The sequence below is a fragment of the Sander vitreus genome, chromosome 5 (assembly GCF_031162955.1).
Source record: "Sander vitreus isolate 19-12246 chromosome 5, sanVit1, whole genome shotgun sequence".
In the NCBI taxonomy this organism is placed as follows: Eukaryota; Metazoa; Chordata; class Actinopteri; order Perciformes; family Percidae; genus Sander; species Sander vitreus.
This window is the reverse complement of record NC_135859.1, coordinates 18599973-18623521: the sequence shown is the minus strand read 5'-3', so window position 1 is coordinate 18623521 and position 23549 is coordinate 18599973. Positions and strand designations below refer to the sequence as shown.

Below are 23549 nucleotides of genomic sequence, written 5' to 3'. Positions count from 1 at the left end.
ACAGCTTCCCTCGTCCCTCCTCTCACTAGTTTAATTGTGCTGTTTTTCCTAAAGAAAACATTTTAAAAGCTATATTCTGTCTGAGCCACATGACATCACTTCTGGGTTCTTGGTGGTGGGTCTCAATCCTGGTCACAGAGCTTGTTGGATAGGTACAAAACTTTGTTCAGACATGGAAATAATCACATTTGTGTTTTTCAAATTGATTATTTTTTATTTTATTTCATCATTTCATTAAATTCAAATGCCAGTATGACAGCAGTCAAATTGCTCCCTACAATAAGAGTAGTTTTCCAAGTTCATATATGCTTACATGTGCTGGAAGGAGCACCTGTTTTTCAGAATTTATCTGTGAGTTTTAGGAAAGTGGATGAATAAAGAGGTGTTAAAATGTGGGAGAAGAAAGACACAAGGTAGTTTCTAAACGCCAGAGGGGGCTTCTTTTGAAAGACAACGGGGTGGAGGAGTAATGATGCATAACTTCTTCCTGCCCTCGATAAATATTTACATAACAGTGCAAACTTGTAATCTGACTTTGGTAAGTGTAAGGGATTCTGTCTGATCCTTTCTCATCTAATATTAGTAGAGTATAATAAATAAAGTTGTAAAAGAAAGAGCTTTGTCACAGGACTCCTAGGCAAAACATATTTGAATTTCAAAGTAAGTTTAGCCAAAACAGCCAGCGAGACAACCTCAGCTTCCCAGCATCCAGATCACAAAGTGGGGTTCATTAAGACATTCCTGCACATGTGGGATGGCTCGGCTCATCTCAGCATTGACAGGAAGAAGAACAGGGAGATAAGACCAGGCACTAGAAGTAGGGGGGGGGGGCAGGATCAAAAACCTTTCACCTTCCATGTTTCTTTCACTGTACCAACGGCACTGTCAAACACCAGCAAGATGAACTACTACTTAGAGGGAAGAAGAGGGCAGGAAGGGAGCAGTGTTGTCAAATGAGTGTGTCTTAAGTGGAAGGGGGAGGCGGGTAGTGTATACATGGGCTCGGTGAAAGGGCTTTTCTGGTAGGCCTTGTTTGACATGGTCAGGATAACTAATGAATGTGTTCTCTCTCTTACTCTTTGTCTGTCTTCCTCTAAAATCTCCTATCTTCATCTTGCCATTTCATGCACAATATCCCTCTCCCTCACTTCTATCCCCTCCGTCTATCTAAATATATGTCTTCTTCTTTTTTTGTGGTTGTTTTTAGTTTTCACAAAGCAGCATCTGTTGAAAAGAGGCCTTTTTAGATTTTGGGGGTTTGTGGGGCCACGGTTGTTAATTGTGTGTTTACAGTGGCCCCTATATCCTGCCATCAAGCCTGAAAAAAGCCTATAGGGGAGACCTGAAAGCTCACACTGACATCTGAAAGGCCATTTTAGTGAAAGAGCTTGAAACAATTATAGTGTCAGTGAAGTGCCTGGATGTTCGGGCCAGTTTCAGCGCACACATCATTTCACTTGCAGCATGTTTTGACATTGGTGGTACTTAGTGAGGTTTGGACTAGAGCACCATTGGTCAGTGCAAGTTTTTACAGATGTTGCACCTAACAGCCAGGACCAGACCACAGGGGAAATATTTTCTTATACCCCATGTTTACTCTCATATTCCTTTAACTGCTTTGCCAATTCCCTCTCAAACTATCCAGGAAAACATTATATTATAAACGGCTGCATCTCTCTATGACTATATTTATTTATATATATATATATATATATATATATATATGTGTGTGTATATATATATGTGTGTATGTATGTATGTATATATATATATATATATATATATATATATATATATATATATATATATATATATATATATACACACACACTTTTCTCATCAGTCAGAATGAGCGATTTTACACCCCTAAGAACAATTAAATTTTCGCCTCTGTGGAATTAATCTTTATCTTCTTGAAGATAAGATTGGAGGAGCATGCAGGGTCAGAGCCTTCTTGCTTTCTAAAACAGTAGAATAGTTGACCTTGGTACCTCTCCCTTCCAAAGACAGATAGGACAAGCTCGTAGGAAAACTGCCCATTACATCAGGAGTCTCTGTATCCAAAGTATTGTATTCAGAGGTAGATGACAAAGACAACAAAAAAGGAGAGAATCAAGAACAAAAATCTATTAAGTATTATGATAGTGGATTAAGAGTATGATATAGAGATGGAGATACAAAGAGGATGATGACTGTCTCACATTTCTGACATTTCCAAAGGAGATAGCTAATAATAAAGTATTTCAACTAGGGCTGTCAAATGATTACAATTTTTTTATCGAGATTAATCGCTGAAGTTCTATAGTTAATCGCGATTAATCGCATGTTTTATCACAATTAAAATTCTATTATTTTGCATTTCAGAACTGTTTTTAAGTACATAATAACAATGGAAAGCAATTCTTACCAGTGTATCTTGATTGGGAATCAAATGAATGCAAAGAAAGTGACTTTATGAACTTGACTATTATTTATTTACTGTAAACAAATGTGTGAATCTGTCATTATTGCACAATTCCTACAACTACCTAACCTAACTGAGATGTAACACTAACACTTTGCTTATACAGTACAAACAAAATGGTCCAAAAACCAGATGCCACAGCAGGACATTTAACCTTTACATTTTTAACAAGGATTGAGAACAATTGACTGAGATGTAACACTAACAACCACCGTTAAGGCAAAGTCCAGCCAGAGTCAATATAGTGTGCAGTAACTCCTAAATAATTTGGATTACTCACTGACGTCCAGTGATCACCGGTTAATGAGACAGCGTTTGCACTTTGCAGCAGTTCCAGTTTAGCTGCTTTCTCCGTGCCGTACTGGCTGTGTATGGTGAAACTACTGTCCCCCTCGATGGCAGTGTATAAGACGGGGCAGAACATGCCAACCGTAGCACTTCTTTAAGACCCAAAGCCTCTACGATGCTGACAGGTCTGCAGTTAGTTACCACCCATTTTGCAAGAGTTGTAGTAATTTTTTTGGATTTAGTTTCATCCACAGGTCGGCAAGTAGCACTCTCCAAAATACTGCTTTGCCTGAGCCCGCTAGCATCAAACTGTGTCACGTTAATATGCTTAGCTCGTAGGTGGTAGCTCAAGCTTGACGTGCTTCGGTGATATTTTAATTCGGCTTTACACAATTTGCATATGGCTTTCGACTTGTCTACTGAGCCGTCCGGGAGTTTTTTTTAAAAGAAAAGCGCCATTCAGAAAAAAATTAATCGCATGGCGTCGGCCCTTAATCGCATCGCGATTAACGCGTTAACGCTGACAGCCCTAATTTCAACATACCCGAAATAAGGATTGTAGAGCTACTGCTACCTAGCTTATTTAGCAAGTTATTAATAATGTGATAGGATTTAAAAAAAAATAGGCTCACAGGCAATGTAATAAAGACTATCTCACAGCAAAGAACTTCTATGATATAGATTTTCTGTAATCTTTGCTGGTTTTAGATCTAATAAGTATTGGGATGGACACCTCGCCTATTAGGTTTTGTGCAAGGAGCATTAATGAATTGAACATTCTGTTCGGCTGTGGCTTTTCTTTTTGTCTCTCTCCTTTTTTATCTCTCTCCCACTGTCTTTCTCGCACGCACACACATGCACGCACTTATGCACACACACACACACACACACACACACACACAGAGCAGTAGCCAGAGATCCCAGGTGCAGGGTGGATGTGAAAGGCTTTGTATTTTGTCAACAGCACAGCAGCACCTCACATGACTCTCCAGTGGACTCACATAGGGAGGACAGGGCAAAGAAAGTGGAAGATGAGAAGAGAAAGAGGTGGGGTATAAGAAGATAGGGAGGCTGTGTGGGAGATTTGAGAATAAAGTGGAGGGGAAAAAAAGACATTGTGAGAATGTTTACTGTAACTGGTAGAAGAAAAGTAGTGTATGCAGGTGAGACGCAGATAAGGAAAGATCACTAAAGAAAGTGATATAGGACAAAGAATAAAAGGGGAGAGAGAGGTTGGCATCGAGTGAGACACAAAGTGAGTGAGTATTCAGTAGCAGGATGGACTAAGTGATGGGAGGCAGAGGGACAGAGTGAGAGAAAGGGTGGAAAAGGGCAGTTGCCTCTGCTCTGTCCCCTCTGTGTACTGCTAAACTGCCCACCAGTTCCCTGCAGCTCTGTCACTTCTTGTTTGTTAATCCCCCTTTCTTCTCCCCCTCCTACTCTTCCTCGCTCCCTTTCTCTCAAATCGGTCAATTGTTAATGTGACCCCTTTAAACCCCACCATCCCTCTCTTGCAGTATTGTCAACACATTATCAGTACGTACAAGAGAGACATTTAGAAAGGGCAGTGCTTGACGATAAACGACTATGCTCGTTTGAAAGAATCTGCTGATGTTATTTTTGTACTGATAGTTTCTCTTGTGCAAATAAAAAATCTCGTAAACTGCATATTATGAAGCTACAGTAGTGAATTGTTTTGTTTTATGTTTCTATTAAGATGAGGAGGGACTGCTTTACATGAGACATACCATATCATTTTTAATACTGCATGCACATCCTCACTGATGAAAGAATAGCAAACAAAGCTAGCTGTTAGCTAGAAAACAAATTGCAAGGTGCATACTCACATTTATCACAGTCAACATGAATGAGCACAACCACCTCATGCATTAAAGAGCATTTGCTCCTTGATCGTAACACAAAGGAGAAAAATCAAAGCATTAGAGCAGAATATAACTGGCAAGCTACAGTATTCTATCTTTCTAATAGCCTTAGTTGTGACTTTCCTTTCTTTGAGCCTTGCTGACTGAAGTCAACGTCACTTAAAGTTGTGGTACATTTTGTGAATACAGATTCATGAATGTTAAAAAAAAATACCAGTGCAGCACATTGACAACAAAGCACGCCAGTGAAATAAATCAAGAAAGAAAGAGACATTTGTGAAGCACATGTGTACATGTGCGTACATTTCGTGGCTTATTTCTATAGTAATGCGTGTGTGTATTTGCGTCTGTGTCTTTCAGTTCATTAGGGAGCTTTAAACGTTCATCCCTAGAGGAAGTTCTTTGATGTTTTGTGAAAGACAGCTGAGCTCAGATGAAAGAGAAGATACCACCCATTATCTGACGTTTGAGTGACTGCGCATAACCACCCTGAAAAAACAGCACATTTTCCAGTTTCCATCTAATCCAATTTGTCTTTCAGAGGTGAGGCTCTCTGTAGATTATCTTACTATTCAATGAGCACACTATTAGCCCTCATTGAGTTAGTTTCATTAGCCACAACCCACTAGAGATACCACCTAAATAAGTCTAATGCTAGATAGCTAGTTTTTAGCATATATTTCATGATGGAATATTCTATTGAAGACAATAGAGATGAACAACACAGCTTCACGAGGCAGCACTTGGTCTTTGATTAATTATATTTTAAATGGGGATAACAGACCAGCATATGACCTTGCCTTAATTTAAAAAGTTATAGATCTTGAAGTAGTTGGACTTCAGTGCGTATACTTTGAGGAGGAGTTGCTCAGGATTAACACTAACTCAAAAAGATGCTGAAACTGGAACTTGTGTATTTCAGGCAATACATGGTAAATGGACTGCATTTATATAGCGCCTATACACCTTACCAGACAAAGTGCTTACAATTTGCCTCTCGTTCACCCTTTCACACACACATTCATACACCGATGGTGGCGGAGCTGCCGTGCAAGGCACTGGCCTGCCCGTCAGGAGTAACTTGGGTTTTAATGTCTTTCTCAAGAACACTTCGACATGCGGACAGGAGGAGCTGGGGATCTTACCGTCAACCTTGTGGTTAAGGGACGACCCGCTCGACCTCCTGAGCCACAGCCACCACTATTAAAAATCCTTAATATAAATATCATGGCTCTGAGCTATGTTTCATAATGAAGTATTATACATCAGACGAGTGTGCAGACATCAAAGCTGTTGCACCGAAAGCTGTTGCCATGATTGACTACTTGAGCTAAGAATGGAGACAATTTGAACATGGCCATCCTACCAGATTAGTACTGGGTCCCATTAGTAAAAAAGGGTTTTTGGCTTGCCCACTTGTTGTGTGTCTTTTATGCTTCACACATTTTTCATGAAGACTATATGCTGAAAAACCTCAATCCCAGTACAATCCCCTGACACATAGAAGTGGCCAGTTGATGGAGTTTTCCAGTGCACAGCCATGTCATTTTGACCATGCATCAGACATCCATTTCTGCCAGAGTGAAAGATTAAAGGTCTTTTTTTTCTTGGCTTGAAAAATTTACCGTAGTTTCCGACCTATAGGAAACTAGATGTTGTGCTTTCAATTTCTAAGAAGGTTACCTCAATCACTTTCACTTTACTCTACGTTTTGCAGAGAGAACTCAAAGTTCATGATTGGCTCTTACATTCTGACTGTGTGTGCCCTTTTACACAAACTGTGTTTATTGATTCCCATTGTTTGTGAGAAGCATCTGCTTAAAAAAGAAAACCTGAACTCGAGAACGAGAGGTTGAAAGAGGAGTAGGAAAGCTAATTCAGTATCTGCTAGTAGTTTATTTCAGAGAGGAAGGACTCATGCTTATTTTGGACCATCTCCGCTTGCAGCTGTTAAGCATCTGGTCTCAGTGTTCATGCTGGAATGAATGAAAATCTTAAAAGCCATGAAGGAAAGACACTTCTATGATCCTTTTTTCCCTCAAGTGACAAACAGGTGCTCTTTTGAAATAGGATAAGTAGGAAATAGAACAGCTTCGTTCTAGTTCTTAGGAGCTTTATCAGTTGTAAGAGTAAAAGAAATCTGCTGTGACACAGCATCAGGTGTTCGAGTTCGTAGTTTCTCAAATTTTCTCTTGTCCATTGTATTTTTTTGTATTTACATTTTTTAGTGGATTCACTATAGTAAAATGGATTATGTTTTGAGTTTAGTCAGCCAGCTCATGTGGAATGGATTTATCATGTGAAAACAGAGTATGCACAGAGGTGACCTCTTCACTCCCTGCAAGCGTACACCAGCACAGCAGAGACTGGGGGAGTAAAGATATTAAACTTCTCCCCCAGGGGAACTTCCGACCCTACAGTGGGATGCTGAGGCGGAGGCTGTGCTCATGAAATAAACTATGAACAGCAGTAGTAAAATCAAATGAACTGCAGCATTATTTTACAATACAAATGCTAAAAACTGACACAATACACACTTTAAAGTAGTACAAACTTGCTCATTAAAAATACTACATGAACAGCAATAGAAAGTGTTTGCAGTGTTACAGCAGGCATTGCAGATATGCAGTGCATCAGAGCAAAGTGAGGCAACAGAGCGGGGTCATAGCTCCTTATTGAAAAGGGTGTGTTAGATATGTATAATATCTATTATAATAAGTATTATCTAGTAGAGTATATCAAGCAAAGAACTTGCTCACAGGCTTTTTGGAATATGTTGGAGCATGTTTCATGGACATTTTAAATAATGATATATCGCCTTGACCTTTATGACATAAAACATTTTTTTATTAAACCTAACATAGCTTTCTTCCACCCAGTAAGCGTCACAGGTAATGAAACCCCTAAGTCTGGATGTGTCACATACTTGCAGATATTTTTCTATTTAGCAGATATTCTCTAGTGTAAACACCCTCTAGTAGCATGAGCCCAACATTTGATGGCAGTAATAATGCAATCCCTGACCCTGGCAGTGTTGGTGCTTTTTCCTCTGTAAAAATGTATTATTATATCTATGATTCATGCATGTGATTTCAACTTGTTTTTCCTGTCTCTCTTCCAACTAATTTTCTCCTATTTTTTTTTATTTTGCCTGTTTTATAGGCAATATATTGGACAGTATGCTGCTAAGAGCTTCAAGTAAGGAGGCAGTGGAGAGTGGGAAGGAGACTAGTGGCAGCACAGCTCCTGCTTCATCCTCCCAAAGACTACTGTGGTGTCACTGTTATCACCACTGCCCCGAAGATTCAACCAATAATACATGCAGGTACCTGCATGCAGGAGTGGAGGAGCAACAAATACATGTGCATTTGTGTAATGAAACATTCACTTGTGTCAGTGGTTGCTTTGCTTACCGACCGTCCTTGTTTGCCAGGACGGATGGCTACTGTTTCACCATGGTGGAGGAGGAGGGAGGGGTACCGGTCCAGACTGCAGGTTGCCTTGGGCTGGTCGGATCAGAATTTCAGTGTAGGGTGAGTAGATTACTGTATCTGAGATAGAGGATACCGTTTCCGTAGCATCCTCTATCTCAGATCTTGATCTTAACAACTTAATTTAGATGGAAATAATCACAACAGGGTAAGTGAAGAAAGCAAAAGATTCTGACATGAGTACTGTATATTCAATATAAATTATTTGTCAGCCACTTTATATGACTTATTTGTGACAAAATCAAATTTACAATAAAACAATTATTTTGTTGATTATTCTCTTGATTAACTTATAAACATGAAATTTAATAGTTAAAAATGTACATTTTACAATTTCCCAGAGACACATTTTCAAACCCCTGTTTTAAATCAAAATATTTTTTCGATATACTACTGTATGACACAAAACAGAGAAAATAAAATTCAAGGATTAATAATCTCTGCCGATCGATTAATCAGTTTATTGTTTAAGCACTAACTTAATCAACAACTGAACACAGAAATTATTTTAAAAAAAATGAAAGGAGAGGGAAAAAAAAACACTTTTCTGTCTTCCAGGACACGGGGAACTCACGTCAAAGGAGATCACTGGAGTGTTGTACAGACCAAGATTACTGCAACAAAAACCTGCATCCTACACTGCCACCGCTCAAACCACCTCGTAAGTTTATCTATCTCTCTCCTCTCATCCCTCCACAGCTCTTTCTTGCCCATGAAACACAGAAAAGATTTTTAAGAGCCACTTGTTCTCCAGTTGGCAGGTGACAGTGACAATAATATAGACAGGACCAAGAACTGTGACTGATGGTGTTACAGCACACAGGATTCAGAGATAGAGATATCATGACATTATCAGAGAGACAAAGACAGCTTAAGTGGGGAAGACAGCGGGAGTTACTGTCAAACCGTCCTGGAGCTCGCCAAAGCTGCTGGGTGTCGAGAGAACACTGAGCTCTCTACTGTGTACAACACTTTACTCCATGTGTGAGTGTGTATTTTAGAGACCGTAAGCCTAGATTCCCAGGGAAATCACAATCCCCAGCAGACAGCGAGGGCAGTCATCAATCTGAAACCCTATCATAGGGGATCAGGAAGATAATTCATCGACTAGGCCAAGGGCTTCCTCTCACTGTTGACTGGAGCCTTGAGGGAAAAGTGTGTGCCAGAAGAAAATGAAAAATTGATGAGTGAAATATGATTTATACTTGATTTATTGTACAGCGGTTCTTTCAAGTGACTTGTGAGGATGACTGATTTCTTGGTATACTTTTCTCTATTTCCTCCCCATGTTTTAGGGATATTAGAAGTTTTAATTAGATTTTTTCAGCTTAAGTTTCTTGAGCAGAAAATGACCTCAACCTTTTTTCTCAAGAATGTCCTGTTGTTGCACATACTTGTGGATCATTGACAGGGAAAAGACTAACGTGATTTATTCCCCCCCCCCCAAACATTGTTTCATGTCTCTGTGTACCTTTATCCTGCACCTCTCTTCTATTCCATCTTGCTTTTCTTCTCTCACCACCCCACCCATCTTTTTTCACCTCTTCATCCTCCCCTCTCCAGTCTATGTAGATGGAAAGATCCACCACATGGCCTTGTTGATCTCAGTCACTGTGTGCAGCATTATACTGGCTGTCATTATTGTCTTCTGCTATTTCAGGTAATTACATGTGACCATCGAACATCAAACATTCAGATTGATTTCTTCTTGGTATAATTTCCAGCGACACTATAAAGACCCTAAGAATATAATACAAACAGTGTATGATACATTGCATCAGGAAGTTTGTATTACCTATGGTAGTTTTGTCTTCTTTTTTAAGAGGGTATGCTGGATAATTCTGTGCTTTTTACAGGTATAAGCGCCAGGAGTCTCGTCCTCGGTACAGTATTGGTCTGGAGCAGGACGAGACCTACATTCCCCCTGGAGAATCTCTGAGGGACCTGATAGAGCAGTCACAAAGCTCTGGCTCAGGCTCAGGGCTCCCTCTATTGGTGAGATACCCATATTGCAGCTAAACACCTGTTGGATTAAAAAGATGCTCCATGGATCCTGTATATGCACACATTAGGGCCCATGGCATACTTTATTAGATTTTGACTAAGATGTGTTTCCATAAAGAAAGTATGTGGGGAGATAATGGTGGTTAATTTGTTACTTAAAATAATATTGGAGGGTTTGTTTTCATATTCTCAGTTCCAGCATGCTGTGGAACAATGACAACACTATTCCTGATTTAGATTGAGAGATCCTATATCCACCTGAGTCTCACTAAACCTTAGATTGAGGTTTCCATTCTAAAATATAATTAACTAAATGTTCTGAATCACAATGCAAAACACATCTAATAACTAACCTTAAAAAAAAAACATTTCCATCTTTTGCTTCTCCTCAGGTGCAGCGAACGATAGCCAAGCAGATCCAGATGGTGAAGCAGATAGGCAAGGGGAGGTATGGAGAGGTGTGGATGGGCAGATGGAGGGGAGAAAAAGTGGCTGTTAAAGTTTTCTTCACCACTGAGGAGGCCAGTTGGTTCAGAGAGACTGAGATTTACCAGACCGTCCTAATGAGACATGAGAACATTCTGGGTAAGACTGTTTTCTGTCTTTGGTCATGTCTCATGTGTTACTTCTTCCAATCCTGCCCCCCTTCTTGTTACAGATTTCTAGTCTCTGTCCGTGCACCTCTCTTTCATTCTATTTGTCTCTCTCTCTCTCTCTCTAATTTCCCTGCCTTTAAAATCAATCATGTATACTCTTTGTGCTCCATCACAATTAACAAAGTGCCCAACAGGGATTTGAAGAAACAGTTGATAAATAAGTCCTCCTAATATAGTAAAAAGATCTTATAGAAAAACAATCTTTACAAACAACAATATTGGGACTGTGTCCATTGTTAACTATGCTGCACCACACTGCACTCACTGGCAAAACAGATCAATTATAGCCAAGAGGCCGTACACCACAGCAGTTTATACAGAAGACAACAACAGACTGCAAACCAAAGCTTGCATAATTAAACACTACAAGATGCATGGTAATTAAGTAGTGGGCCAAAGATCACTTGCCAGTAAACTAGAAGACAGACTATATACTGCAGTGCATAATGTTGCCTTCCACAGTCGATACTACATGTTTTGTTTTAAATTGAGCACTAGCATCTGTGATTTTGACATCATCCACCAAATCAGACACATTGCCCGCTTAAAAATCAAGCTTAATATTACCGATATTTATACTGGCTTTGCATGATTAGTTTCAAAAGTTTTTCCCTCAGAAATAAACTCACTACAAATAAATACAGAAAGTCAATGCAAAGACAATGCATGTTAAGTAACTCCTGCATTGCCGTAGACGTAGGTACTGGCATTACAACTGTACTTGTTCTCTGGGTGCCAAACTATGGCTGCCTACTGCTCCTAATCAGTTAGGATGGGTTAAATGCAGAGGATACATTCATTGTATTTAAAATGTCCTTGGCAAATAAACTATATTATTATTATATATTATATTAGTAATAATTAGTAATATCAAACAATCTCCTGGAAAACGCAACTGATTCATCTTCACAGTGAAGACCGACTCCTTGCCTGTTTAACTCCTCTCTTGTTCACAGGTTTTATAGCTGCTGATATTAAAGGAACTGGCTCTTGGACCCAACTCTACCTAATCACCGACTACCATGAAAATGGCTCCTTGTATGACTACCTCAAATCAACCACCCTAGACAATAAAGCCATGCTGCGACTGGCCTACTCCTCTGTGTCAGGCCTTTGTCACCTCCACACCGAGATCTTCGGCACCCAGGGCAAACCCGCCATTGCCCACAGGGATCTGAAGAGTAAGAACATACTGGTGAAAAGAAATGGGACCTGCTGTATAGCTGACCTAGGACTGGCAGTCAAGTTTATCAGGTGAGCAAGTCAGTCACATTTGATGCTTTTAAGCATTATTTCATGAGATATTACTCTTTAATGAATTTAAGCTCCGGTAGAGGGTCGGAAATGTTCATAAATCAAAGTATTTTTAACCTAAATTATTTCAGAGGATTCAGGAATATGCGTAACTCATTCATTTAATTAAAATGTGTTACTTTGATCTCTGCAGTGACACCAATGAGGTGGACATCCCTCCTAACACTAGGGTCGGTACAAAGCGCTACATGCCTCCAGAGGTTCTGGACGAGACTCTGAACAGAAGTCATTTTCAGTCGTACATCATGGCCGACATGTACAGCTTTGGGCTGATTCTCTGGGAGATCGCTCGGCGTTGTGTCTCCGGAGGTAAATATTTCTTCTTCTTTTTTACACAAACTCTTTGAAAAAGCTAGACTGCCAAGACAAAATGCACTTTTAATGGCTATGCAGTATACTTTTTGAAAACTTTACACATGAATAGAGTAATTCCTCTGTATCTTATTTGTTGCAGGGATCCTTGAAGAGTACCAGTTGCCGTATCATGAGTTAGTTCCTACAGACCCTTCATATGAGGACATGAGGGAGGTGGTCTGCATCAAGAGACTACGGCCATCCTTTCCAAATAGATGGACCAGCGATGAGGTAAAATACATTCAAATATGCTACATAGACATGCACAAACACACACAAACTAATGACCTTTCTAACATAAATCTGTATCTCCTCAGTGTTTGAGACAGATGGGGAAGCTGATGACAGAATGCTGGGCCCACAACCCGGCCTCCCGCCTCACAGCCCTACGGGTTAAAAAGACACTTGCCAAGATGTCAGAATCGCAGGACATCAAGCTGTGAACAGGCACTGCCAGGTGTGTGTTTACACACATAGAAAGGACACTAACAATCACACTGGCTCTGGTCCAGGCCGCACAATCCTTTCTTCCTAGGAAAAGGAGTGGGACAGGAAGCAAGATCATCACTTGGAGATTGCAGGATCACAAACTGAGTCCAGATGCCCAGAACTCTACAATCCAAGTCCCCCTTGAAAACATGCATTACAGGACTACGGTGGTTAACTAAAACTCAAATTAATCAAATACAATCTGGCCCTGTGTGGTCCTGTTCTGTCCATCAGAGAAGATGAGACATTTTCATTTCTGACTAGTGTTAGGACTCCATAACCAGGTTCCTGTTCACATGCTCTAAAAGCCCTGGAGAAAGAGATTTAGTTTAACTTGGCACTGTAGCTGCAGAAATATGCAAAGAAGTTACTGACCAGTGAGTGGAATACTATACCACTGCTTTCTGTGAAAGCTACCCTTTCTGTAGATGAAGGTCTGATTGAAAGACGAAAAGGACGTGCTTTAGGCAATCTGTTATTGCAGCATGACACCTCCTTTCAAAACACTGTCAACCCACTACTGCCTTTATGTTGTAATTGGATTGAACACACTTTTGTCACTCTTGAATTGAGGGCTTTTGGTTACAATGACACTAAGTGACAGAAAAAAAAAGTATTTTGAGGCTTTACAAGTTTTGTTTACGCTGGTAACGTTTGTAGACACTGAAAAAAAAGTACACCTGTATGTTTTGAGTTGTGATGGGATATTAAAGTTTCAAAAGCATATTTTCCATGTAAAACTCAAACTCTACAAGACTCTTTGTGAAAAATTAAGTTTATATGTCCAAATAAATTCTGGATTGAGGCACTACATGCCTCTGTGTTTCCTTGCCCTGTGTGAGGAGAGGGGACTTTACAGAATAATGGAGCAATTGCAGCAGAACGGTGCCACCCGTAGGTGCTCCGCAGCAATTACATAAAGAGAAGTCTGCCTAGGCAATCAGAAACTGTTGTACACTAACTGTAGTGGTGACTTCTTGCTTGATGATGTAGTGATCTATTATAAATGTGTGGAATTGTGCCTGTGTTAGTTTAGGGGTACCACAAGTCGTTTGTCACGGGGGACTGCTATCATTCAGACACTCACAGAGTGGCTCCCATAACTAGGCTGATGATGGATATGTGTGTTATGCAGCTGGACCAGAAGCCTTTGCTTAAGATATTACATTCAGAAAACATCCCCAAACTATCACCAGAATTACCCTGTGGACATCACAAAGTCACTTTTTCCTGACCACCAGGCTGCCTTGTACATGTAAATTAAAGTACATGTTGAAGTGATTCACCATAATAAACCATTTGCAGCTCTCATATGGAAATCCAGTTGAGTCATTTAAAAATCCAGATTCTATCAGGCAATTTTCTCCGCTGATTCAAATTCTCAGTTGGTAGCAGTTAAGTATTAGGAAGCTCAAACAGCCTTATTGCCTCAGTATAAAATGGAACCTTTCATCATCACAGTTAGCAGTTAGGTTAGGTCTTCCACAGTAGCCTGCCATCACATCCATTCATTGTTAGCTAATTTAGTCCATTTGTAAAATCCTTGATGAACTTTCCTTCGGGTTAATTCGTTTTTTTGTTTTTTTTATCTCTGCCAACTAAAATAATGGGATGCTCTGTCACTGTCGAAGGTGTGGCAGATTTGTTGTGTTATACATGCCCTTTCTTTCCTCTTGGGTGTTGTGCCTTATTTAATCTGTACCTACTGTAGTTGTCTGTGAGAGAAAGTGGTGTTTTTAATTCAGTAAAAAGGTTGAACATTCCCCCAATAAAGTGTTTCACTCATCCACATGGCTGATGCACAATTTGTGATGGCTGAATGAGGTGCATACTAAGTAATCACTTGGCTGTGCCTCTAACTGTTAAGGCATGCTGTCCATATTTTTTTGTTAAAAAAAAGCAGCATGCCTCATTACAACCCACTAGTGCGCTCTGTTAAACAGAGACACCGTAAGGATTTTCAGTTTCAGGCTACTACTGTGTAACCAACTACTTATTGAGTCTGGAACCTGTAAATATGATTTTCACAGAAAAGGTATAAAATCGAAGAATTGCAAGTCAAATGCAGGGCTGTAATCACTTATAGGAAAACTGCACACACTTTGCTATTTTTATGACATAATACTATGACATTTTATGACCTCTCTGTGACATACATTTTTTATGACATACAATGACTTTTCATGAAATTTCTTATGACATACAATGACTTTTCATGAAATTTTTTATGACATACAATGACTTTTCATGAAATTTCTTATGACATACAATGACTTTTCATGATTTCTTTATGACATACTATACTATGACTTTTTAGACTTTTTATGACATACTATACCATGACTTTTTATGACATCCTATACTATGACATTTGCATGACATACTATACTATGACTTTTTATGACATACTATAACTTTTTTATGACTTTTTAAAATATACTATACTATGACATGTTTATGACTTTTTATGGCATAGTAACTGTAACTTTTTATGAGTTTTTATGACATACTATGTTATGACTTTTTATGACATTTGCATGACATACTATACTATGACTTTTTATGACTTTTTTGACACACCATGATATTACTTTTTATGACATACTACACTATGTATTTTTATTATTGCATTTTTGTGACATACTATACTATGGCTTTTATGACTTTTATGACATTTTTATCACATTATACAGCATGACTTTTAGGACAATTTTATGACATACTGTACTATGACTTTATTGTCATGTTTCATGACATACTATACTCTGACTTATTTATTTGTATATGACTTGTTTATAACATTTATGACTTACTATACAATGACTTTTTATGACTATATCTTTTTATCATTTTGTATTACATACCACTATGCCTTTTTATGACTTTTATGACATAATAGCCTATATCTTTTTTTGACACTTTTTATGACTTTTGCATGAGATAATGTACCATGACTTTTTTATGACTTTTTATGACATACTATGCGATGACTTTTTATGACTTTTATCACATACTATACCTTGGCTTGTTCATGACTTTATGACTTACTATACTATGACTTGTTTATGACTTTCATGATATACTGCACTATGACTTTTTATGACTTTTGCATGACGTACTATACTATGACTTTTTATGATATACTATACTATGACTTGTTTATGTCTTTTTATGGAAAACTATACTGTCTTTTTAAGACATTGCTTATGACATACTATACTATGACTTTTATGACATACTATGACTTTTTATGTCATAAAAAGTCATAGTATAGTATGTTATAAAAACTCATAAAAAGTCATAGTATGACGTTTTTGTATGACAACCAAACTATGACTTTTTTTCATGTTTTATGACATACTATACACTGACTTGTTCATGACTTTTTATGACATACTATACTACGTTTATTTATGACATTTTTATGACATACTATACTATGACTTTTTATGACGTTTTTTATGACATGCTATTCTATGACTTGTTTATGACGTTTATGACATTATGACTTTTATGACTTTCTTAGGACATACTATAACCTGATTTTGGTTTTACGACCAACTATACTCTGACTAGTTTATGACTTTTATGACATACTATACTATGACTTGTTATGACATACTATGACTTTTTTATGAAATACTATACTATGACTATTTTGTCACTTTTTTTTTACATACTATACTGTGACTTGTTTATGATTTTCATGACACATTATACTCTGACTTGTTTATGACGTTTATGACATACTACATTATGACTTTTTAGGACTTTTTTAGGACATACTATAACCAGATTTTTTGTCATGTTTTATGACCAACTATACTCTAACTACAGTATACTATGACTTTTTATGACTTTTGCATGACATACTATACTATGACTTTTTATGACTTTTTATGACACACTATACTATATCTTTTTATTTATGACATTTTTTTATGACATACTATGCTATGACTTTTTATGACATTGCTTATGACATACTATGCTATGACTTTTTGTCATTTTTGGACACTATACTCTGACTTGTTTATGACTTTTATGACATACTATACTATGACTTTTTATGACGTTTTTAGGACATACTATACCATGACTTTTTGTCATGTTTTATGACATAACTATACTCTGACTAGTTTATGACTTTTATGACATACTATACTCTGACTATATGACTTTTATGACATACTATACTATGACTATGAGTATGTCATAAAAAGTCATAAACAAGTTATTGTATAGTATATCATCAACAAGTCAGAGTATAGTGTGTTATGAAAATCATAAACAAGTCAGAGTATAGTATGTAAAAATAATAGTCATATTCAACAAAATAGTCATAGTATAGTATTTCATAAAAAAATCATAGTATGTCATAACAAGTCATAGTATAGTATGTCATAAAAAAGTCACCAACTGTTGTTTAGTACCCTTTTTTTTCTTTTCTTCGGTTCAGGCACCGTTAATTATGTATGCCATTAATTTCGATTAATTAATCACAGAGTATGTAATTAATTAGATTAAATATTTGACAGCCCTACTTTTTTAAGACTTTTTATGGCATACTATGACTTTTTTGACATTTTCCTGACATACTATACTATGACTTTTATGACACACTATAGTATGACTCTTTAATGACTTTTTGACATACTGTACTATGACTTGTTTATGACTTTTATGATATACTATACTATGACTTTATATGAAATATTATACTATGACTTTTTATGACGTTTTTTATGACATACTATGCTATGACTTGTTTATGACTTTCATGACATAATATACTCTGACTTGTTCATGACTTTTATAACATACTGTACTGACTTTTTTATGACATACTATACTATGACTTTTTATGACAATTATTACTTTTGTATGCCTTTTTATTACATACTATACTATTGACTGTTTTGTCATGTTTTGATTTGTCAGAATCAACACATTATTGGGGGAGGTCAATTTGATACTTTTTGAATATTGGAGGGTAGGTTACTTGTATCAAATCAAATATAAAGATCACATAAATAGCATATATTCATGGTCTACAATTTGAATTTTGGACATCACAGTACACACTAACAGTATGAGAAAAATGTAATTCTTCAACCATTTCCTGAAAAAGTTCTGCAGAAATAAGTCACAATACACACTACACATTTTCACCATTGCTTATAAATATAATTTATTAATTGTCTTAAAAATTCTTTCTTACACTTTGTACAGAAAACAATTAGAGGAGATAGAGAGGCGAGCATTCAGCAAGATTAAGCAAGATTCATAAAGCGTGCCAGAATTAGCAAATATGGACCAACACTACCTCGCACTAATCAAATCAAATCACTCCTGATATTAAAATTAAAATGCACTTACAAGCACAGCTCTAGTTATAGACTTATATCATGATAACCAATGCCAAGTTTGCATAGTAGACACTGCTTTCACAAAACAGGAAAGAAACTTAAATAAAAAACTTGAAACATACAAACTAATATCTAACTGTACTGCTCTTTTTTATATTCTCAAATTTGCCAAATATAGCTGACAGTACACAACTGTACACGTTGATACAAAATATTTTTTACATACTTTGATATCTTAACACTACTTTCTTCATTTTTACATCACGAAGGATCACCTTCTGGTAGCCTGTGTTTGCTTTCCTCATATGAAAACTCCCTTTTTCATTCTACTCCATTAACAAACAGTCTGTCCTGCTGGTAAACTGTAGACTCAGAACATGGCAAGGATAACATTTTGGGTAAAGTTATCTAACTGTTAACTAACATTTCTTAACAGATCGTCTCCTGGCACACATTTCATAAGTTAAAATTTGAGCTTGTATTCTGCATTTGAGTTAATAAGAGATGTTGATGAGCACATTGTATGAAAGAGACATTGTCATGACATTTGGGTTCATGTTTTGTTCTGAAACATACTTAATTGATGTTTTAGGCTTTTATCCTCAAAACCTCTTCCCTTTGATTTCCTCACATCTGACATCAGCAGTTACATTTGAAAACATACAAAACATCCTCTCCATCATTTAACCATACACCTTTACTTATTTGGTTGATAAGGCTGTCCGAAATTAAAAGATCATCATTTTGAGGCCTTTGTCTTCTACGTCTGGTTTTACACCAATACAAAAGACCAGACTTTTAGCTTGCATATTTCTGAAAAATCAATATGTAAAATCAATGTCTCAAGGTTTCCTCTTGTGTGGACTGACGCAAGATGAAATCTGTCATGAGGAGGTAAAGATCTAACCTTTTTGTACTGGTGTTAACTAAGCCTGCCTAGTGTTTTCTAAGCCTGCCTTTACAATACCCTCCTCAGTATCTCCTCTACATACCTGATGTTCGGTTTCATATGGCGTCTCTCCATAGTTCAGAACGGAAATAGCTTAACTCCAGTTTTTGAGCATTTTACATGTATTCCCTTTGACCTGTGTTGTCTGGTGAATAGAGTTTATGTCCCCAGTGGCATCTGACAGCTATTCAAAAGCCACTAAAAATAAGGCTGTTTTTCTTCCCTCAAAGCTGGCTTGCTGAAGTTTCACCTTTTCGCCAGACACTGTTCACCCGAGTCTATGCATACATTTAAAAATCAGCCCTGCTTAACAATGTTGTTCTAAAAAACAAATATATTACACTTAATTTTACATACAGTAGGCCTATTAAGTTGGTATTTAGATTTTTAGCTCTAAATTGCAACTTTTTCAACAAATACACCATGAGTTGGAATGTTAGTTGCTGACAGAGCATTGTTTTAGACAAAGGGCAACTAACTGATATGTTACAGATTTTATCCCCCATACAGTTCACACTTGTAAAAACTTTAAAATGGTAAACAATATGTTAATGTAAATGACACAATAATGACCACAGAACAAAAAAAACATTATGATAATAAAAAGGTCATTAGAATGAACATAATAATGTATATTTACACATTTCAGACAATCAAAAAATGTAAATGCGGTTATTCTTCAAAAGCCACTGGATGGTGCTAGTGACCATGACCAAGTCATGGTGGTGATCACAAATGAAATGTGGCCTGACAGCAGACAACAGAACTCTCATCCTGTGATGATCAGACATAAAAAATATGACAGTCATATTTTTTATGTCTGATCATCACAGGATGAGGATGATATATATGCTACAGTATATATATTTTAGTAAATTAAAATATGATTGATAAAATCAGTATATTGTGTACATTTAGCGGTGATGAATGATATTAGCTGTATACACATGATGTAACACATAATACTGTGGTAGTTTGTATATTACTGTATTTAAAAACACTTGTGTTTTCGCTTTCAGTTCATCCTTTTTTTTTTGCTTCTTCTCGGTTTTCTCTGAGTTGTACCCTTTCCAGAAACAAGCCCCAACATTTCATCAGAGAGACTCCTGGAATTGAGGTGTGATTAACCAAATGTGGTAGCCTGACATCGTCATAATCAGATTCTAGTCAGAATGTGAACTTCCCGACCTCGAATGTTGTGGGCGGGGCTAAGTTCGGCTGGCATCCAGGCTACAAATGTGGTAGCCAAGGCTGGAATTCCATAGCCTGGTCCTACCAGACTCTCGTACATTTAAATGAAAATTGAGCGGAAGTACATAGGAGGGCGGAGCCAGGCTAGGAATTCCCCACCCTGCGTTTAGTATCTATCTGCACTACAGCTTCCAAACAACTGCTCTTTCGGGTGGAAATACGTTAACATTTGATTTTAGTTAAGGGATTTGTAGCTTGAAGATCATCTTTGCTTTAATGCTCACGGTGAAACCTCGAACAGTTACAGAAATGTTTTTGCTGTTTTTATTTAGTTCCTGAAGAAATACTGTATATATGCAGTTTTAAAATTAGTAAATGATGACCCTACCAAAACAAACATTTTATAGTATAAAATATTCTGTGCATGAATAGCTGACAATCTGCATCTTTGCCCTGTTTATCCGTTTATAATAAGTGCCATCATACCTCAAAACAGAAAGGTTTGTCACAACCACACACTGCTAAAATAATAACAAAAATAAGTTTTACTTTCATCCATCAGGAGTGTAATTATCTTTGGATTGCCTTTTTCAAGAAAATCAGAGACACAAATGAAATGCAATTGGACAGGAAGTACAGTTGCCTTTGACTTGGTACTTCTAAACTTACTGTGACCTGCATGATTTAATATCTTCATGCATTTTGGAGGAAAGTCCCAAACTCCAATATAACAAAAATGTAAAAATTACTTATGATGTCAGCCAAAAAGGGGAAACCTGTAGTGTTGGGCTTGTTTCTGGTCAGGACCCTTTGACAGTCAATGTGTAGCAAATTCTGTTAACGGGAAATGATCCACACATATGGATAGCAGAATACATAGAGCGTTCCCTAGGAAACGATATAAAGACAACAAACTGTACTGGCAAATCACGTACAGCCAAGGCTTGCAAGAGAAGTGAGGGATCACTTCTTTATCTCCGTTCTCTCATTATCTGTTTTCCATCCTGTTCGTACAGATGATCACCTGCGGCTTCTTCCATCATTTTATGTTTGCGTCCTCCCTCCCTTTTGTAATCAGCTCAGCCTCTCTCTGTGTTTACTCTTGTCTTACTAAAGAGTCTGTGTCTGACTCACTCCCTCTTTTTCCTCACTCTACCTTCACCCACTCGTTAGTAAATAGTTTAGCTTTTCTCCCTTTATGATTCTGTTCCATTCTTATAGAGGTTTTCAAGGTCAGTACCTCTGTTGCTTCTTTTCTCTGCTTCTCTTTGTTCAGTATAAAGTAACAGCAAGAGAACACCTAGTATTGTTTTTTTTTGGCGTGTGTATGTTTTATTTGTTCCTGACGGACTGTGTTTGCAACGTTGCTCAAATAAACACACAAAGATTCACATAGTTTCCACCACTAGCTTGAGCATTTCTTGTCTGTTACCATGTCGGCATGATTGCCATGGTATTTAACCGGTGCTCAATCACCATGGCGACAACTTTTCTTTTGCTCACATCTGATTTGTCCATTGCCCTTGCTGCAGCATCCACCGTAGAGAATAAATTTGAGTGTAATCGTCTCCAGAGTTCTGTCATTGTCACGGGAACCACGCTGCTTCGTCAGTGTTCCGTTGTCATGGAGGCGAAGTTACCGTCATGGCGACCCATCTCTTCCAACACAGCGGCCAGTTCATTTAGGTCTCCATCGGGGAAGTGCTGGGCCTCCCAGAGATCCAGGATCACACCTGTCGGACTAGACTTGGTGGCAAAGTAGTTCAGATACCTGAAGAGATCGAGGCGAGCAGAGGGACAAAAGATATGGTAAAAATGATATGACAGAAAAGGTATAATTCTCTCATGTTGTCAGCGCTTAGTTTCTTAAAGATATAATGTTTGGTTACACTTTACTTGAAGGTATCTACATAAGAGTGACATGACACTGTCATGAACGTGTCAAACATAACGCTTCTTTTAGTAAGTGTCATTCGGTTTTTGTCATGACAAGTTATGGTTAGAGTTAGGGTTCATGTGTCATGACAATGTCATATGTTCATGACAGTTTCATGTCACTCTTATGTAGATACCTTCAAGTTAAGTGTTACCTAATGTTTTAGTCCTGGAGCTTCATCAGGCATCAAATTCACAAAATTTAACAGGCTGCAACAACCAATCACAATGGGAGCCAAATCTCAAACTACTGAGAGAATAGTCACATCAATAATTGATACTAATAATAATAATAATAATAATAATAATAATAATAATAATGATAATACAATCATGCACATCCTAATATGTAATAGGTGTGTTTGCAAAAAGCTAAAATCTTCCCATACCAATGGACAAACCACCCAAAAAATTACCCCCTTTCTCTATTATTACTGCTTTAGAAGTTAAATGCAATACACTTTTATCTGATGTGACTGCTCTCCTGAGGACTCTGCTGGCTTAAACACTCAAATATTGAAAGCACCTTATATATGACAATACAGCAGGACACACAGTAAAAGAAGAACTACATATAAAAATGAGTGGAGGACTGTTAAGGGACTGTTCGTTATTTAATTAAGGGGCCACCCGAGGAGTTTTGTGGCCTCTAACCTAAAAAGACTTGACCCTCCCCTCATCAGTAATAATTTTCCTATGACCCTCCAACATGATTTGAAAAAGAGGTATGACTCTCCCCTTGCGTGCAAGTTCACACTTAGCAAAGAAGTACAGATACCATTTGATTTTTACAGCCCTGCCATACAGGAGTTAACCTCTGCTTTCTCATCTTACACATCCCACTCCTCTGTTATGGTGTGGTGGCCATTTCAGTAGATTTACTCACTAACATTGTTGTGGAAACACAATAGGCATGGAAACTAAATGCACACTTCATGCATTACTGTGTTACTTCAAATACTAAGTTCCTCCTCTAGTAAACTAGTATTCACATGAAATAAAACAATAAAACATTGAGACCATTCAGCAAAGGACACTGGGAAATAACAATTCAACACTGGTTGCTATGGACTTGTCACTAGGCTTCGTCATTGTATATTTTAGCACATTGGTAAAGCTGCCGAAGCTGAACATTATATTCCAAAACACATATGTTTATTTT

At 37.5% G+C, this 23549-nt stretch overlaps 2 protein-coding genes across 3 annotated transcripts in view; one reads left to right on the top strand and one right to left on the bottom strand.

The window, feature by feature from the left end:
• Nucleotides 1–14722, top strand: part of bmpr1ba (bone morphogenetic protein receptor, type IBa) — a 29897-nt gene extending 15175 nt beyond the window's left edge. Inside the window, exons 2-11 of the mRNA XM_078250836.1 lie at nt 7798–7960; nt 8069–8168; nt 8685–8787; nt 9690–9786; nt 9983–10121; nt 10523–10715; nt 11743–12040; nt 12234–12409; nt 12555–12685; nt 12772–14722. Of these exons, the coding sequence (XP_078106962.1) occupies nt 7798–7960; nt 8069–8168; nt 8685–8787; nt 9690–9786; nt 9983–10121; nt 10523–10715; nt 11743–12040; nt 12234–12409; nt 12555–12685; nt 12772–12897 (1526 nt within the window). The 3' untranslated portion in view covers nt 12898–14722. The remainder of the gene's footprint in view (nt 1–7797; nt 7961–8068; nt 8169–8684; nt 8788–9689; nt 9787–9982; nt 10122–10522; nt 10716–11742; nt 12041–12233; nt 12410–12554; nt 12686–12771) is intronic.
• Nucleotides 14723–18108: 3386 nt separating this feature from the next.
• The window catches only part of unc5ca (unc-5 netrin receptor Ca), a 194475-nt gene continuing 189034 nt past the window's right edge, over nt 18109–23549 (bottom strand). For both annotated transcript variants that reach the window (XM_078250834.1, XM_078250835.1), the window contains one exon: nt 18109–22223. In XM_078250834.1, the coding sequence (XP_078106960.1) occupies nt 22061–22223 (163 nt within the window). In that variant the 3' untranslated portion in view covers nt 18109–22060. The remainder of the gene's footprint in view (nt 22224–23549) is intronic.